Source organism: Archocentrus centrarchus, chromosome 17 (assembly GCF_007364275.1).
Source record: "Archocentrus centrarchus isolate MPI-CPG fArcCen1 chromosome 17, fArcCen1, whole genome shotgun sequence".
In the NCBI taxonomy this organism is placed as follows: Eukaryota; Metazoa; Chordata; class Actinopteri; order Cichliformes; family Cichlidae; genus Archocentrus; species Archocentrus centrarchus.
Window position 1 is genome coordinate 9,272,618 of NC_044362.1, and position 18,924 is coordinate 9,291,541.

An 18,924-nucleotide genomic window follows, 5' to 3' on the forward strand; every position below is an offset into this window, starting at 1 on the left:
ATATATGTTTAATGTGTGTCTGTTCAAACTAATGTAAGATATGTATCTATAAATGGATCACTGTTAAAGAGAATATTGAAACAGGCCAAGAATAATTTTATTCAGTTAGAAAAAAGTAAATCACGAACGTTTATGGTGGTAAATCAAAGATCATTTATTAACAATGTGATTAATCACCTGCTTCTCAGTGCTTCATATATGGGCTACTTTTAGCATCCAGAAGGCATCTGCATATTCACAGCAGCCTCTAACAATTCATTACTGCCACAGCCCACTGAGCTTATCTAAAGTTTCAATTCAGAATCTGCCAGATTTCAAAAACTCAAAGATTAAATTGATGAAATGATGAGGAGACAGAATTTTCCTAAACCGTTATCCATATAGACATTTCCATTGTCACTGTAAAAAGAAACATGAGGGAACAGATCTGCCAGTAATAACAAGTGTAAATAATTTGGAATGAGATTATATATGTTTCTTCTGCCCTAGAGGTACAGGAAAGAGGAAAGGTACAGTAAATGTCCTCCAACTCTTCACCATCCGCGAGTGGGTATCCACTTCCCCACCAGACGACCCTCAGAGTGTACATGGTACACAGGGTGCATCACTGCTGTTGCACATGACTGCAGAAAAAAAAGGGACAGTCATACAAGAGGAACATGATACAATAAAACTAACATGTCAAAAAGCTTTGGTATAAATTAAGCAGTACTAACATGGTAGGGGATCAGTGTGAGCAGAGAGCCCAGGGGGTACTTGCTGTAGTCCAGTTCTCCTGAGATGGGCTCCACTCTTCCATGCTCCTGAGTCATAGACAACAACCTGAAGGGAAACACCCCTTATCAGAACTTCAGTCACACATAAGTTCATTAATGAGATTACTGAAGAATGTAACCATCAGTACTTGAGGTTTGGATGCCCCTCGATCACAGCGTATCCAGTGGGAAGTTTTCCAGCTCCATCCAAACTGAGAGACAAGCCAGAGCAGGTGAAAGGTTAAGTCACATGGCTCTACCAAAACAGAGCTCACAATGAGCTTAGCAGGGGTGAGAAAAAAAAATAGAGGGAAAGCATTTACTCCAGTTGAATGCTGCTGATCCACATTATCTACTGATGAACCCACCTGATTCCAGCCCATCCACAATCAATAAGGAGCTGGTTCCTGTGTGGACAGTGACCGATGACCCTCGTAAGAACCCTCACAGCCACGTCCTCCAGACAGCACGAGCCAATCATAGACTGCTGGGCATCTACATTAGACAAAAATAAATTTGAGGAAATTTGGTATCTTTAAAGGTCCTTTTTAAAAAGCCATTTTAAGTGTCACATGTCTCCAGAATGTGTTCCAGCTCAAAATACCAAAAGGATCATTTATTCTGCGATGCCTTTATGCAGTTTTTAAAGCTCTGCTCCAAACAGGCTGCTTCAGTGCCTGTAGCTTTAAATGCGAACGAGATGCTGTTTTCAGGTCCTGATCCCAATAAAAATAAATAGCAGCTATGTGTTGTGAATTTGAGAGCACAGTTCTGTTAATGCCAGGGACACTGCCTTGACTAACTTTTTAGGCAAAGGGCTCATTCAGCCGCACCCTTCCCATTTGATGTAAAGTCAAAGGAGATGGTCATTGTCATATTTACTGGCTCTGTAGACACACGGGGGGGGGGGGGGGGTTAGGGTTAGGGGTTAGGGTTACACTATATTGCCAAAAGTATTCACTCACCTATCCAAATCACTGAATTGTGTTCCAATCACTTCCATGTCCACAGGTGTATAAACCAAGCACCTAGACATGGAACTAGGAATTCCAGCGTGGTACCATGATAGGATGCCACCTGTGCAACAAGTCTAATAGTGAAATTTCCTCACTACTAAATAGTTGACTGTTAGTGGGATTATAACAAAGTTGAAGCGGTTGGGAGCAAAAACAGCATAAAATCACAGAGTGGGGCCAGCAGATGCTGTGGCACACAGTGGTTGGCAGCTTTCTACAGAGTCAATCACTACAGACCTCCAAACTTCATGTGGCCTTCAGATTAGCTTAAGAGCAGTGTGTACACAGCTTCATGGAATGGGTTTCTATGCAACTGCATCCAAGCCTTACATCACCAAGCGGAATGCAAAGCATTGGATGCAGTGGTGTAAAGCACGCCACCATAGTTTGGAGATGGCCCCTTCCTGTTCCAAAATGACTGCACACCAGTGCACAAAGCAGGGCAAAGACATGGATGAGCGAGTTTGGCGTGGAAGAACTTGACTGGTCTGCACAGAGTCCTGACCTCAACCCAACAGAACACCTTTGGGATGATTTAGAGCAGAGACTGTGAGCCAGGCCTTCTCGTCCAACATCAGTGTCTGACCTCACAAATGTTCTTCTGGAATAATGGTCAAAAATTCCCATAAATTGGATTAATGGATTAAGAATGGGATGTTACTCAAGTTCATATGTGTGTGAATGCAGACAAGTGACTACTTTTGGCAATATAGTGTACTCAACAAACAATGAAAAAGTGGACAGTTCACAATGCACAGCTAAGTCTACATGTACACACCATAGAAGACGTAGTTTCCAGGATGCACCTCACTCAGCTGTGCCATGTCTTTGACTGGATGACTACAGGAAGGGGTGGAGCCAATGCTGGACTTACAGGTGATGCCAACAGCCTTCAGTCTGTCACAAAGAAACCCCCAAAAAAACGAAAGTTAATACAGAATTGTTCCCCAGTGGCCATTTGCTGTGGCTCCAAAAGACAGTCAATGCCACCCATGAGAAAATGCTCAAATTGAATAAATCATAAATCAAAGATGGCACCCCCCTCAAAAAAAAAAATAAATCCAAAACTCAAGGCTTCAGCAGTTAAATTCATAAAGCAGTGGGTGACATTGTGGTGTATACGCCCCTTTTTATATATGATATTTTCATCATAGCTTCCTCATCAAAAAGAGCATCCTGTCGCTTCTGGAAAAACAAGTGTACTTTCTACATAACAGGTTACAGGGTGCTAATGCTACATTTATCTTTGCTAGTCTCTGTGGCAGGTTAGATATGACAGCCTGTACATGCACTCTTTTTCTTACACTTGTGTTTTTTATAGCTCTAGTCTTACTTTTCCACAAACTGCAGAATCAGTTTGGTGGTTTCCTGAGCAACAGCCTGTATTTGCTCAACTCCTGTGCAGTAATAGGTGTTCCCACAGTGGGCGTACACTCCTCTAAGTTCCACGCCCTCCGTCTCAGCGATGGCTTCAGCCAGCACGAGCGCCCCTGGCTCTGAGTGCAGGACGCCAGCTGTGGCAAAGAGCGAACGCACGATCAAAACTCATGTCGTCAGAGAGGCATTGCACACAAAGGGTTTAAGAGTAGCTCAAGAGCTTATGATTAGATGTATCCCAGCATGTTTACCTCTCCCGTTGCCACAGTCGAGTTTCAGCCACACGTGCCACTGCCGACCGTCTCTCAGCGGTCTCTTTCGGAGCTGCTCCAGGGCATCAGGATGGTCCAATAAAATCTGGAAGAGTTCCAGTTTCTCTGACAGCGCTGCACACTGCTCTACCTAAAGAGACGCACAGGCAAACATCAGGAACAGAGCATGGCTGGGACATAATAACTAAGAAATATAAAAGTGATGAGAAATTCTGTTAAGGTAATAGGATGCCATTTTTCACTGGATCCATTTTAGATTCAAGTGCTATGGTGATGCATTTAGGAAGTAAAATATATATATATTTTGAAATTAAAAATAAACTCACAGTATGAAAGAAATCTCACTAAATGATGCTTTGTGTTATGTTTTAAATCCTTTTACTTTGTGATGCTGCATCAACCTCATCTGAGAGTAAAGAGGAAATGTCACAGCAGGCTCAGTTATTAATAATGTGTTCAGGTTTTTTCACATTTTTTTCTCATAAATTTACTACATCTCAAATCTTCCACAGTCCTCCGTCACCTCACTATTTTTTTAAAAATTATTTTAAATTTACAGAATGACCCTCACACACTTTCATACATGACAGTAACAGCAGACGTTTAATCAGTATTATTAAACAGTACATGTGGTTCTCTGGCTCTGTGAGAGATGCCATGTTTCCCAGTTTTTCCCCAGTTCAGTACACAGTATCGAATGGAATTCCAACTGTCACACAATAGGACTGACGTGTAAAAGAGAACACGGAAACATTTAAAGTGTGAGCTGAGAGAACCTTATCAAAGGGAAGAGAGTATGCGTAGAGGATGTCATCATATCCACGGTCAGCGTAGAAACAGGCCTCTGCCAGGGTGGAAACCACTATGCACCTCCGTGATCCACCTGTCATGATGTCAGCACACTCACTAGACACAGAGAGCTCATCAGTATCCCGTAAGCACATGAACACTGTAAGCATGTATTAAGTGTGTGTGTATGAATCCATACAGGGTTTTATGGGTCTTCATGTGCGGTCGAAGCTGGACTCCCAGTTTCTGGCAGCGCTCGATCATCCTCTGGGCATTCCTCTTCACTTTGTCCACGTCCACCACAAAAGCAGGGGTACACAGGGATGAGAGGGGCTCTCCCTCCATGCTGGCTGCATTAGAGTACACACACACACACACACCTCAGACATTTCTCCTGCAGTTAAATTATTTTGCATGATTGGCTCAACTGGCATCACTGACAGTTATATTCATAACCATATGCTATGCATGCACAAATCAGCACGTAAACCTTCTTTTTACACTTGGGTGTATTTTAGCAACGTCTCAGGTTATGTAATGTAGCGCCCTTTGAACTCTGACGACTAAACAGCAAGTTTGCAAATGTGCAGCAATTCATCAAACCGCATAAAGAATCCAATTCTATGCTTAAACTTTATTTTATATATGTAGCATGCCCCCCGAACAAGGATGAGACTTTACTGATGGTTTGTGGCGTTTTTATTGAGCTACGACCTTTCACCATAGCCGTGTCAAACAACAACCAACCAACCAACCAACGTAAGAGCTGAAAACACAAAGTGCAGTCTTACATTTATGCATACAAATAGAGAACAAGCAAAAAATGTTCCCATATTTTAACTTATAAATTAGTTCACCTTTTGCCTCTTCGGAGGGGCTGCAAGTGAGAAGATAACTGAAGATACAAGCAGGATAAACCGTGTCTCCGTCCGTTGCATTGCAGAGTAAACAAGCTACATTCACATTCAGCTCACTGCGCTAAACAGGAAGTGCACTTCAAAATAAAAGCTTATACACGGAAGCCTGCAAATTTACAACATTTTCAAGAGGAAAAACTACAATCACTTTGCTGCAATAAAACATGCTTGTGGTTACTTACACTCCCACCAAAATTATGAATGTTTGTTGGTTTACATCCGAACAACAACAAATAATTTTCAACAAGAGATAACCATTTCTACTTATTAACTTATGAACACTCTAATATCAAGATTAGCTTTTGTACTGGACGCTCTACAATAGAAAGCTTATTAGAACGTTGCCCTTTGTTATTCAGTCTCTTGTCTCCAAAGAAGATTTTTACTCTTCTCACGAGTCCATCCTTGCCACTAAAGGTCTCTAAGACTCTGGCAAGTCTCCATTCACCTCTGGGTGACAGTTCATCAATGTCCAACACAACATCACCTACTTTCAGGTTTCTTTTTGGTGAGTGCCAGCGCTGCCTGGCGATAATGTTGTGTAGATACTCGCGCCTCCACCTGCACCAGAACTGCTCTGCCAGAAACTGCACACGACGCCATCTCTTTGCTCCGTAGAGGTCCTCCTTTGGGAAAGCACCAGGTGGGGGCAGTGCTGCGCTGGATTTCATGTGGAGCAGATGGTTAGGGGTAAGGGGGTTCTAAGCTGTCAGGATCGTTAAGGTTATCAACTGTCAGTGGGCGGCTATTGACTATGGCCATAGCTTCATAGAATAAAGTCCTTAATGAAGCATCATTAAGTCTACCATGGGCGAGTGACAGAGTTGTATTCAGTACACTTCTGACAGTCTTTATCTGGCGTTCCCACACTCCGCCTGCATGACTGGAGTGAGGTGCATTCATCACAAAGTCGCACTGTTTTTGGGACAAATAAGTGCTCAGTCTTTGGGTGTCTAGTCCATTTAGGGCTGCTTTAAGCTCATTTTGTGCGCCAACAAAGTTTGTTCCCTGATCACACTGGATTTGACGGACTGATCCCCTAATAGCAATGAAACACCTTAATGCATTTATGAATGTGTCAGTGGATAGGTCGTCTAATAACTCAATGTGAATGGCACGGGAGCAAAAGCAGGTAAATATTAGTCCATACCGTTTATGTTGTTTTCTTCCTTCTATGGTAACAAACGGGCCAAAACAGTCCATACCGCAGTATGTGAAGGGAGGAGATGGCTCTAAGCGTTCAGCAGGTAAGTCACTCATTCTTTGGCCCTCTGGAGCCCTGCGGAGTCTGCGACAGATGATACACTGACGGATGAAAGATGCAACTGTTCTGCTCATACCTGGGATCCAGTAACCAGTAGATCTGATTTTGTTTATGGTGAAGCCTTTTCCTTGGTGCTTTACTTTCTCATGACAGTGAGATATTATGAGTTTGGTCACATGATGCTCTTTTGGGATAACAATAGGATGTTTGAAAGAGTCTTTGGCGGATGAAAGTCTCCCTCCCACCTTGAGTAGACCATCCTTGTCCACAAAAACATCTAGGTGGAACAGTTTGTTGTGATGTGGGAGCTGACTGCCTTTGCTTAACATCTTTATCTCTTTTCCATATGTTTGTTTTTGTACATCCTGGAGAATGACATGTGCCGCTCTTTCTTGTTCATTCACTGTTGTAGGTGCATTTGATTTGACCTTTCTGACCCTTCTTGAGAGACGTGCTACAGCTTTGACTGCTTTAGACCATGACGAGAACTTTGACAGACGTTCTGCAAGGCTGAATGTCTCTGTAACTTTAGTTAACATTGTCTGTGTCTTTCGGACCTCTGGATCTCCAATGGACAGATCTAGCTCTATACTTGGTATTGTGGGCAGGTCCCTCTCCCAGAGAAAGGAAGGACCAGTGAACCAGTCAGATGAGAGAAGTTCAGTGACAGTTTTGCCCCTAGATGCACTATCGGCTGGGTTGTCTGCTGATGGCACATAAAACCATTGCTGAGGGCTTGTGCATTGCCGAATCTTTTGGACTCTATTTGCTACAAAGGTGTGGAAACGACGTGCATCATTGTTTATATAGCCCAAAACTACCTTTGAATCAGTCCAAAAATACTCTTTGACTTGAGCATAACAGAGTTCCTCTCCTAGCATGTTACTGACTGCCGTTGATACTACAGCTGCTGTGAGCTCAAGTCTGGGTGTTGTGGTCAGCTTGGTAGGAGAAACACGGGCTTTAGCTATCACTAGTGAGCAGTGGATCTCCTCTTTCTCATTTATGGCTCTTAAATAGGTGCATTGTCCATAACCACTTGTACTCGCATCTGAAAAGTGGTGCAACTCTATTCCTTTAATGTCTCTAAAACTAGCTGGAAGGTAACAGCGAGTTATGTTTACTTTGTCTAGATTGGCAAAGTCATGTTGCCAGCTCTCCCACCTTGGCCTCAGTGCTTCTGGCAGGGGGTCGTCCCAGTTGATACCTTGGTGGCACATTTCCTGCAGGATCTGTTTTCCGATTAGCACGTATGGCGCCAGGAAGCCAAGGGGATCGTAGATGGATGCGACAGTTGATAGGATGCCTCGGCGTGTTGGTGGCTGATCCTTTAAAATGTTGTCAAACTTGAAACAGTCCTTCACGATACTCCATTGAATGCCTAAGGCCCTTTCTTGTGGCATGTCTTTGAATGTTAAGTCTTTTGTTTTGGTCTCTATTGCACATTCTGATGATGGGATGCTTTGTAGGAGAGCAGGGTTGTTTGAAATAAATTTGTGTAGACGGAGCCCTCCTTGTGCACATATTTCTGTAGCCTCTTGTGCAAGCTGTATTGCCCTTTCAACTGTGTTTGTGCTTGTGTGGCACCCAGGACATATAGAATGTTGTGAAAGTACACCCTCCTGTAATTTTTCATTTTATTGAGGCTGAAGTTATGTTCACTTTTCTGTTTTAATGTTCTTATGGGTTGTGACACCGAAAAAATAGTAATTATTCCACCTGCCAAATTGGGGTGCAGTACACATGCCACGCCACCAGATGGCAACCATAGCGCTAAGAGGTCAAGTGAGCTCAGTTGTATAGTTAGTAGATGAAGAGCGCTAACGCTGTACTGTGCTGTGTTGTATTAAACAGGTGGGTGAAGTGCACAAAACACATAAGTTGGATCAGTATACTTCTATCTACTTGCAGGACTGTGTTTTTATGAGTGCAAGTTGTTTTGTACGTAGTTTGAATTGAATGGAACATGTTAAGTCATGCTTGCTAAAATGCTAACCGACGTCAGTTACTTACGCTGTTACTGCGTAGTAGTAAGCACACTTTCAACCCCCGTCTGCTATTATTTGTTACTGTTTAGACCTGTTTCCTTATATTTTAATGGTACTAAAGTTGATGACTGTAATAGACACAAGTTCAGTTGTATAGTTAGTAGATGAAGAGCGCTAACGCTGTACTGTGCTGTGTTGTATTAAACAGAATAAAACAGCCTTGAGCACGCCATTCAGCGCCCCCTTGTGACGTGTGTAACACTTGGCACTCCATCGTCTACATAAAAGTCTTTCTCCATAAACTCAGATCCCACAGGGTGTGTGTGACAATCTTTTGCTAAGTACTTTAGTCCATAATTTGCACAGCCTGGGGATGATGCTGCACCAAAAAGATGTACCTTCATTCTGTAAACCTGTGGCTGTGTCTCTGTGTTGCCATTTTTCCACCACAGAAAACGCAGGTAATCTCTGTCACACTGCTAGACATGAAACTGATGGAACATCTTTTCTATATCGCACATGAGAGCAATAGGATGTTGTCTAAACCGTAGGAGGATGCCTGTTAGATTATTGATTAGGTCTGGCCCTTGAAGAAGATGATCATTTAGACTTGTACCATTGTGTTTGGCTGAACAATCGAATACAACACGCAGTAAACAGGAAGTGCACTTCAAAATAAAAGCTTATACACGGAAGCCTGCAAATTTACAACATTTTCAAGAGGAAAAACTACAATCACTTTGCTGCAATCTCCTCCGTGAATCGCCACCTTATCGTGGTGGAGGGGTTTGTGTGTCCCAGTGATCCCAGGAGCTATGTTGTCTGGGGGCTTGTCCCCCTGGCAGGGTCTCCCATGGCAAACTGGTCCTGGGTGAGGGTCCAGACAAAGAGCGGTTCAGAAGACCCTTATGAGTGAAAAAACAAGGGAACAGTTTACCCTGCCCGGGATAGGGTTACCGGGGCCCCAACCTGGAGCCAGGCCTGGGGAGGGAGCTCGAGGGAGAGCGTCTGGTGGCCAGGCATTAGCCCGTGGTGCTTGGCCGGGCGCAGCCCGAAGAGGTTACATGGGCCCGCCCTCCTGCAGGCCCACCACCCGCAGGAGGTGTCGTAGGGGTCGGGTGCAATGTGTGTCGGGCGGTGGCCGAGGGCGGAGGCCCTGGCGGACCGATCCCCGGCTATCGAAACTGGCTGTTGGGACATGGAATGTCACCTCTCTGGTGGGGAAGGAGCCTGAGCTAGTGCGTGAGGTTGAGAGATACCAGCTAGACATAGTTGGGCTCACCTCAACGCATGGCCTGGGCTCTGGAACCAGTCTCCTGGAGAAGGGCTGGACTCTGTTCCAGTCTGGAGTTGCCCTCGGTGAGAGGCGGCGAGCTGGGGTGGGTATTCTTGTATCCCCCCGGCTTGCTGCCTGTACGTCGGAGTTTTCACCGGTGGACGAGAGGGTAGTTTCCCTGCGCCTTCGGGCTGGGGAACGGGTCCTGACTGTTGTTTGCGCTTATGCGCCGAATGACAGTTCAGGGTACCCACCCTTTTTGGAGTTGCTGGGTGGGGTGCTGGAGAGTGCTCCATCTGGTTACTCCATAGTCTTGCTGGGAGACTTCAACGCTCACGTGGGCAATGACAGTGAGACCTGGAGGGGCGTGATTGGGAGGAACGGCCTGCCCGATCTGAACCCGAATGGTGTTTTGTTATTGGACTTCTGTGCAAACCACAGTTTGTCCATAACAAACACCGTGTTCGAACACAAGGATGTCCATAAGTGCACATGGCACCAGGACACTCTAGGTCGCAGGTCGATGATCAATTTTGTAATCGTATCATCAGATCTGCGGCCGTATGTTCTGGACACTCGGGTGAAGAGAGGAGCTGAGCTGTCAACTGATCACCACCTGGTGGTGAGTTGGATCAGGTGGCGGGGGAAGATGCTGGACAGACCTGGCACACCTAAACGTATTGTGAGGGTGCGCTGGGAACGCCTGGCAGAAGCCCCAGTCCGGGAGATCTTCAACTCCCACCTCCGGCAGAACTTCGACAGCATTCCGAGGGAGGCTGAGGACATTGAGTCCGAATGGACCATGTTCCGCACCTCCATTGTTGAGGCTGCTGCTCAGAGCTGTGGCTGCAAGGTGGTTGGTGCCTGTCGTGGTGGTAACCCCCGAACCAGATGGTGGTCACCGGAGGTGAAGGGAGCCATCAAGCTGAAGAAAGAGTCCTATCGGGCTTGGTTAGCCTGTGGGACTCCGGAGGCAGCTGACAGGTATCGACAGGCCAAGCGGAATGCAGCTCGGGTAGTGGCCAAAGCAAAAACTCGGGTGTGGGAGGAGTTCGGTGAGGCTATGGAAAAAGACTTTCGGACGGCATCGAAGCGATTCTGGCAAACCGTCAGGCGACTCAGGAGGGGAAAGCAGTGCTTCACTCACACTGTTTATAGTGCGGGGGGGCGCTGCTGACTTCAACTGAGGCTATAGTCGGACGGTGGAAGGAATACTTCGAGGACCTTCTGAATCCCACTGACACGCCTTCTGTAGTGGAAGCAGAGTCTGGGGATGAGGGGGATGACTTGACCATCACTGGGGGTGAGGTCACTGAGGTAGTTAAACAACTCCTTGGTGGCAGAGCCCCTGGGGTGGACGAGATTCGCCCTGAGTTCCTGAAGGCTCTGGATGTTGTAGGGCTGTCTTGGTTGACACGCCTCTGCAACATCGCGTGGAGATCTGGGGCAGTGCCATTGGATTGGCAGACCGGGGTGGTGGTCCCCATCTTTAAGAAGGGAGACCGGAGGGTGTGCTCCAACTTTCGGGGGATCACACTCCTCAGCCTCCCCGGTAAGGTCTATGCCAGGGTGCTGGAAAGGAGGGTGCGTCCGTTAGTCGAACCTCGGATTCAGGAGGAACAATGCGGTTTTCGTCCTGGTCGTGGAACGCTGGACCAGCTCTTTATCCTCTCAAGGATATTCGAGTGTGCGTGGGAGTTTGCCCAACCAGTCTACATGTGCTTTGTGGACTTGGAGAAGGCATTCGACCGTGTTCCTCGGGGTGTTCTTTGGGAGGTTCTGCGGGAGTATGGGGTGTCTGGCCCATTGTTGCGGGCCATTCAGTCCTTTTACAACCACAGTGAGAGCTTGGTCCGTATAGCCGGTAATAAGTCGGATTTGTTTCCTGTGGGTGTTGGACTCCGTCAGGGCTGCCCTTTGTCACCGATTCTGTTCATAATTTTTATGGACAGAATTTCTAGGTGTAGCCAGGTGGCGGAAGGCTTCTTCCTTGGTGGCCTCAGAGTCTCATCTCTGCTTTTTGCAGATGATGCGGTTCTGTTGGCTTCATCAGGGGGGGGCCTCCAGCTCGCAGTGGAACGGTTCGCAGCCGAGTGTGAAGCGGCTGGCATGAGAATCAGCACCTCTAAGTCTGAGGCCATGGTCCTCAGCCGGAAAAGGGTGGAGTGCCATCTCCGGCTCAGGAACGAGTTCTTGCCTCAAGTGGAGGAGTTTAAGTATCTCGGGGTCTTGTTCACGAGTGATGGGCGAAGGGAACGGGAGATCGACAGGCGGATCGGGGCTGCTTCTGCAGTGATGCGGACGCTGCACCGGTCCGTCGTGGTGAAGAGGGAGCTTAGCGTAAAAGCGGAGCTCTCGATTTACCGGTCGATCTACGTTCCTACCCTCACCTATGGTCACGAGCTTTGGGTAGTGACCGAAAGAATAAGATCGCGAATACAAGCGGCAGAAATGAGTTTCCTTCGAAGGGTGGCTGGCCTCTCCCTTAGAGATAAGGTGAGGAGTGCGGCCATCCGGGAGGGGCTCAGAGTAGAGCCGCTGCTCCTCCACATCGAAAGGAGCCAGTTGAGGTGGCTCGGGCATCTGATTAGGATGCCTCCTGGCCGCCTCCTGGGTGAGGTGTTCCGGGCATGTCCCACCGGGAAGAGGCCCTGTGGTAGACCCAGGACACGCTGGAGAGATTATGTATCTCGGCTGGCCTGGGAACGCCTTGGGGTCCCTCCGGATGAGCTGGAGGAGGTGGCTGGGGAGAGGGAAGCTTGGGCTTCTCTGCTTAGGCTTCTGCCCCCGCGACCCGGCCCCGGATAAGCGGAAGAAAATGGATGGATGGATGGACTTTGCTGCAATAAAACATGTTTGTGGTTACTTACAATATATTTATTTATTTATCTATTTAGTCATGATAGGACTCCCGACAATGTGTATCCTAGTCTGCACAGCTTTGAAAACAGTAACGGTGAATACCAGCACGTTAACATACATTTAAAAAGAGCAAAAAACAAATAAACAAAAAACCCAGACAAATACAACAAAAACCATATTTCACCTTTTGAAAACTGAGTGACTACTTCCTCACCGACATGGGAAACCTGCAGGATTCTGATCATATTACTACGGCGTCCTTGAGGAGTCAAAACCTTCACCGGAAATGTGTTTCATATCGTGATTGTGGCGTTTATTCAGTCATGCGCGCTTTATTTTCCTCCGCATAAACCCGCTGTAACCCTGCACAGCCTGATACACCAAATAATGGACTTTTCTTTTCTTTTCACTTTAACATGAATCAAATTTGGCCACAACAATATTAATTTAGAAACAAATATTTTTCATTGCATTTGTGAACTTTTTAAATTTCGCCTTGTGTTAAAACTTATTTTAAAAATGCAGACATATCTCAGTTTCCACCTTAAATGTTTTGACGACGTTTCCGTCTGTCATTACCTTGATTAACTAATCAAACGTAGTGCAGACTGCATGTTGTAATGAAACACAGTCACGGGAGAAGCGTTTACAAAATAAAGAAAAAGAAAAGCATATCTTACACACCTGGCAAACACATTGATTTCCATTTCACTACAAAATTAGAAATAAAATATGAAGGGATGCTAAGTTGCTTTAACTAAAGTAATATTTATGCCGACATATTTGGAACAGTTTACACCGGTTTTTAAAATGGCATTTCTAGGTTAGTTGTTGCCTGCAGTGCAGGGACAATTCACCAGAGGGCAGAGTTTTTCCTTTTTTCAGAAATGTCGCTTGTTGAAATACTGTTTTATTTATTGATGTTCATGAGAGGTTTCAGAAGCTCTTGTGTCACATACAGCTGCCATCACTCACACAGAAATGTCTGCAAAGCCAAATCACCACCAGGAGCAGACTTTGGAACTGCTTCTTTAAAGATATCTAGTCATTTGGTTGCGCAGTATTCTTTATTTTTTCCATTTAGTTAAATTAACTGGCCCGACATAAACGCAAACATATGAATCAAGCACGCATGCCCAGTTTGCTTGTGGACCTTTGAGACTTAACTCTTTATCCAGCTTTCTGTATCCAGCTTAGTTCAAAAGCATTATCAGTTAGGGCCGCCGCAATGGTAGATTTTTCATATATATATATGTGAGTGTGAGTGTGTGTGTGTGTGTGTGTGTGTGTGTGTGTGTGTGTGTGTGTGTGTGTCAAAATGGTGACCTATATACAGCGGTGGGAAGTAACGAAGTACAAATACTTCGTTACTGTACTTAAGTAGATTTTTTAGGTATCTGTACTTTACTTGAGTATTTATTTTTCTGAGTACTTTTTACTTTTACTCCCTACATTTTTACACAAGTATCTGTACTTTCTACTTCTTACATTTTCAAAACAGACTCGTTACTTTTTAACACGTCAGGGAAAAGTTTGCGTTTCCGGTCAGTGCGCAGTCAAACATCAGTAGTAATAAGGTGGTGGCCCTTTCACACCTAGGTGTGATTTTTCACACCTAGGTGATAAAAAAGCCTTGCGCGTGCATGTGAGGTGCGTGTGCGCGTGCGTGTGTCCGTGCGTGTTTGCGCTGACGTGTGATAATGACGTATACGGTATCCGTTCAAATCAGCTGATCTCATTGTCTCTCCTTACAAGGGGGCTTTTTCCCAGACGGACATCAAAGAGGTTCAAACTCACAAGACAGTGGCTAAATAAAAATACAAAGGTAAATAATCTAATATCCGAGCCCACCTGTGGTGCATAAAGCACACAACACAGTGCCTAAATTAAAATACTATGGCTAAATAATAGCCGTATATCCTCCTCAACAGTAGGGCTGTTCATTTACATACAGAACGGAGGATGACCCAGTCCTGATTACACATTAATCAGATTAGTAGATTCATCCCTGAAACCCAAGGCATTTATTTAGACACACACACAAATAATTAAAACAGTGGTCTTACTAAAAAACCGATGCACTGTTAAAATAAATTTAAAAAAAATATACTGACATCCACAACATATCCCAACATCCGCTTAGCAATGTGTAACTTTTTAGAAAGCCATAACCCGGCGACAACTTGGAGTACGACCCTGACCTGTGTCAGTACAGGGCGTCTGTGTTAATAAAACTGCACTTCCTGTATGGGATCACAAACATGTGAGTAGGTAATGCAAAGTTATCTCAAAAATCTCTGAGTTTTGCTTCTTCTAGCAATCTGTCCCACAGACTTTTGTGATGTTCTTGAGTGAAATGAGTAACTACTTTTACTGTGAAAACCAAAGAAATTCCGACAGTATTAAAAAATATCAGACTATGCTCAAACTAGGCAATCCTATATCAACATTCTCCTCACAGAGTTAAGACAGAAAAACAGAATCTCACGCTTATCATAAGCTTTATGCGGTGAGCAGTACATTATTTTTCCATGTTAAAGCGTGGAGTGATGAGAGTGTGATCAGCTGAAACGGAGTTCTTTTGTTGTTCTTTCAAATGAAGGCGCAAAGGATCATGGGAGTTCTCATTTCGGCGTTTATGTGTTTAGTTACAATGTTATCGGTCATGTTTTGCGGATCTCTCATCGATATTATTAATTTGAGATATGAATTACGCATGCGGTCAGGTACGGAGACTAACTAGTAATGGAACACCGTGACTGAGATGTCTGTATCCGCTAAGGGCCTACCGTCACCGCGGGTGTTTCAGAGCAGCACGCTTGTGTTTCTTGTCAATAAAGCTGCAGTTCCTGGCTATGACCAGTGAGCGCACGTCAGAAACTCTAAAATCAACTCGAGTTCTCTAGTGTTTCTTGTATTTGAGCGTCACAAGACCGTCTCAAACGTTGGTTGTGAAGAGAATCGTGTAGCTTCTTTTTCCCCCAAAGTTTTTCTTTCTAAACTGACTCTGGCGTAACGCTACACTCGGACTTTTAAATGGATTCAGGTAAGCATATACTTTTACACAAAATTATGTGAATCTAAACTGTATTCTGTATAGCAACTCATTCCTTTTTTTTAAAAAGAAAAAGAAATAAATAATTGTACGTTTGTGTATTTTGTGTATATTACATTAATGATAACTAACGATGCATGTTTTCCAGACGTTAAAACTTCACCGCCACAACCATCACGGGTGATGACCGTTCCTCCTCCTGATTCTTCATCTTCTTCATCTCCACCATCTCGCCAATTACCTGAAGAGCCGCTGTCGCGGCGCGGGGTCACGGCTGTTAAGATCGCTACACTACACATACTGTGTAAGGCCGTGCAGAACTATCATGAAGGGATATGCCACGGATGTCGAGTCAAACACCCTAGCTATGATCAGCACAGCTGTAAGCAGGTTATTCCTGATTTCTTTTACGCGCCCCATTACGACGAAGTGATGAAAATATTCTGGACAGATCGTCTCATTCCTGCCGTTCGACTCTTCTTGTGGTCTAACAGTCGGGACGACGCACGTAAGGATTTCACATGGATTGTGGACGCTCAGGTGTCTGAATTGTTGCATGCATTAAACATCTTAGATGCAATAGACAGTTTGTATCATGATCTGAGGGAGGAATATTTCTTTGAGGACTTACCAGCAGAGCTTATCATGGTGGAAAACTACTGGTTAGGCAAACACAGACTGTGTATGTAATGCATACTCTGTATTTTTGGTTTATGGGTTGAAATAAAAAAAAAATCAATATTAAAAACTGTACAGACTCCTCATTTTTAAACTCTGCATTCCTCACGGAAAACAGTGCAATATATGTTTAAAACATCTTTTCATTCATTCATAAATACACCACATACTATGTCCCAACAAAACAAACAAACAAACAAAAAAACAAAAAAAAACAAAAAAAAAACTATGGTTAAAGCAATAGTTGTGTATTTTTCCTATCTAAGGTGCGTTTCTTACACCATTCTTGTAATTCTATTTGTTATCACATCTGCATTTTTCTTAAAAAAAAAAACAAAAAAAACACTAACCGACTCTAATTCTCAGGTACAAAGAGGTCGGCACTCACACGACGTTCATTAGCTGAACTTTCACTCATGTACACTTTAACTATTCATCCCTATTACCAGGGTGAGTTACTTTAGTTTCTGTTTTTAGCACCGAAGATGTTTTCACTGAGCTTGATAAAACCTGACAGTTTGGTGAAATCATTATAGGTGCAGAATCTCATCCTTTTTTCCACACAGCATACCCCAAAGCACGTTTCAAACTCACAACAGAATATCACACAGGAGGAAATAATGTCTCAGTGACGTGTATAATCGTATTTTTGTGTAAGTCAAAACGATGCACCGATTTACCCATTATCCGTGTTTCTATTCTTTTTTTCATCATTAACAGAGGATCTTAGCTTGTTAATGAAACATCTCTGCACAGTTTGTCTTCATCAGAATCAATTCATTAGAATACAGCAGAATAAAAGTTTATTACAGGGTGTTGTTAAAACACATCAATTCGGCTATCATGTTTAAACAAACTCCCACTCCTAAATAACCTTTTATAAAATAACAATGCTAACAGACCGTATGTCTGCATCATGCAGAAGGATTAGGATGTTGATAAATCAGATCATACAGACTAGCACGTTTTTTTTTTCATGTGTAAACTTTGTTTTTCTGTATCTTAGACTGCATAGTGCCCACAGGGCTAGAGCCAATCAAGGGTGGGCCCCGTCAGAGCAAAGGATCATGGGAGTTCTCATTTCGGCGTTTATATGCTTAGTTACAATGTTGTCAGTTATGTTTTGCGCTTCTCTCAGCGATATTATTAATTTGAGATGCGAATTACGTACGTTTGTCAGGCATGGCGACTAGCTAGTAATGGATCACCGTGACTGAGAAGGGTGTAGCCCTTAATGACTCACGGTCACCGTGACTGGTTCAGAACACGCATATGCTGCAGTACTTACATATGACCAGTAGGATAAGGGCAGGAGCTCAGGAATTGGTGATAAACGCTTGTCTCTGTAGTGTGTTTTTATTCACAATGGCCCAGGAGTATGATCTGGTGGGGGTGCATAACTTCCCTGTGGAGACGTGTCAGCTACACGCGGTCGTGCTCGACATTGTTAAACTTACCGTCAAATCCGTTCTAAACATGCTTATTCAAAAACACAAAAGAGAGATTTGCGCAGGATGTGAAGCCTCACACCCCTCACAAAGAAGACACACCTGTGGGGCTCCTGTAGATAGACACTTCTTTTTCAAGTATTATGACCATCTATCAAAAAGATTTTGGAATGGACATTTTATACCTATATTGATGCAAATTCTCCGTTTGGAAGGTTTCAACCCTGACAAACACAGGCTTATGTGTGCAACGGAGGCTTATCTCCATGAGTTAAGAGAGGTCAATGATATTGAACGGGCGCTTTTTGAATTGGAGGACAGTGTTATTGGTGTCAAACGGTCATCTGTTGACCATGTTTTAAATCAAAAGTATCATCTGTGGAATTAACTTCATTGTATGCATTTAAATCGAAATTGCATACTTTTTTTTTTTGGCTGGGTCCATCGTTTGTACTTGATTTACTTAACTTATGTTATAATTTTTTGTTATTTTATGGCTATTTTATGTATATCTTTTAACTATGTGATGTTTGTATTTCTGTTTTACATGATTATATTCTACTGATGCTTATCTTAGTCTGAACACCCATGAAAATAAGAGATTTTTAATCTCAATGGTTCCTTTCCTTGCTAAAATATCAGCTTAGTTTGATATCACTATAGTGGACTTAAGTAATTTTTCATAGTATCATATCATTGTTTGTTGATGTGCAAAGTCTGCAACAATATGTTTTTTAAAATAAAAGTTTGTAGTGCAGTACTGGTGAGGCACAGCAGCGTTTTTATACACAAATCTGCACACTGAGGTCTAGTGAACGTGTAGGCATACAAAGTATTTTGTTTATCTCCACAGTTTGTATATCACTCCTATTGTGGTTTTAGTTTAAAGCAGCTGTATAAGAGAGAGAAAAAGCATTAACTATATTCTAACAGTACACGTGAAAGAAAACTCAAAGTTTACTCAAACAGGGCGGCAGTGCGCACATCTACTATGAAATGGGTGAATATCAGTTAGGATTATCTACCAGGCTTTTGTTTTGTGAGTAAAAAATCACTGTACTGAATTATATTACTTAAAACTATGAGGTGAAATTAATACCATCACACAAGGTTGTGATGTTTATGTATCCAAAAATCAAAACATTCAGCGCATTGAATGCATTATTGGCTCAGTGTCCTTTATACACACTTTACAAGCTTTGTCCCAATAAAAGTTTACAGATTAGG

At 43.8% G+C, this 18,924-nt stretch overlaps 1 protein-coding gene across 2 annotated transcripts; it reads right to left on the bottom strand.

Annotated features, from left to right (window-relative positions):
- Positions 1–119: 119 nt before the first annotated feature.
- On the bottom strand, positions 120–12,796 carry LOC115795994 (D-threo-3-hydroxyaspartate dehydratase). Of its 2 annotated transcripts, none has more exons than XM_030752167.1 (10): positions 12,701–12,796; positions 4,409–4,559; positions 4,197–4,326; positions 3,400–3,550; positions 3,105–3,285; positions 2,550–2,668; positions 1,124–1,250; positions 905–967; positions 717–822; positions 120–623 (listed from the first exon to the last, which is right to left on the bottom strand). In XM_030752167.1, exons 1-10 carry the CDS (start codon positions 12,759–12,761, stop codon positions 534–536), a joined length of 1,179 nt encoding a protein of 392 aa, XP_030608027.1. In that variant the 5' UTR covers positions 12,762–12,796; the 3' UTR covers positions 120–533. The 2 variants fall into 2 exon arrangements, with proteins under 2 accessions (XP_030608027.1, XP_030608028.1); XM_030752168.1 differs by lacking the exon at positions 12,701–12,796 and adding an exon at positions 5,067–5,183 and having other exon boundaries at positions 121–623.
- Positions 12,797–18,924: the final 6,128 nt, after the last annotated feature.

Coding starts and splice junctions, on each gene's coding strand:
- LOC115795994 (XM_030752167.1), bottom strand. CDS start 12,761: ATGATCAGAATCCTGCAGGTTTCCCATGTCGGTGAGGAAGTAGTCACT. Junction 1,251..2,549: donor TGGAAACTACGTCTTCTATG/GTGTGTACATGT, acceptor TGTCTAATGTAG/ATGCCCAGCAGTCTATGATT. Junction 823..904: donor GAGGGGCATCCAAACCTCAA/GTACTGATGGTT, acceptor GTTTCCCTTCAG/GTTGTTGTCTATGACTCAGG.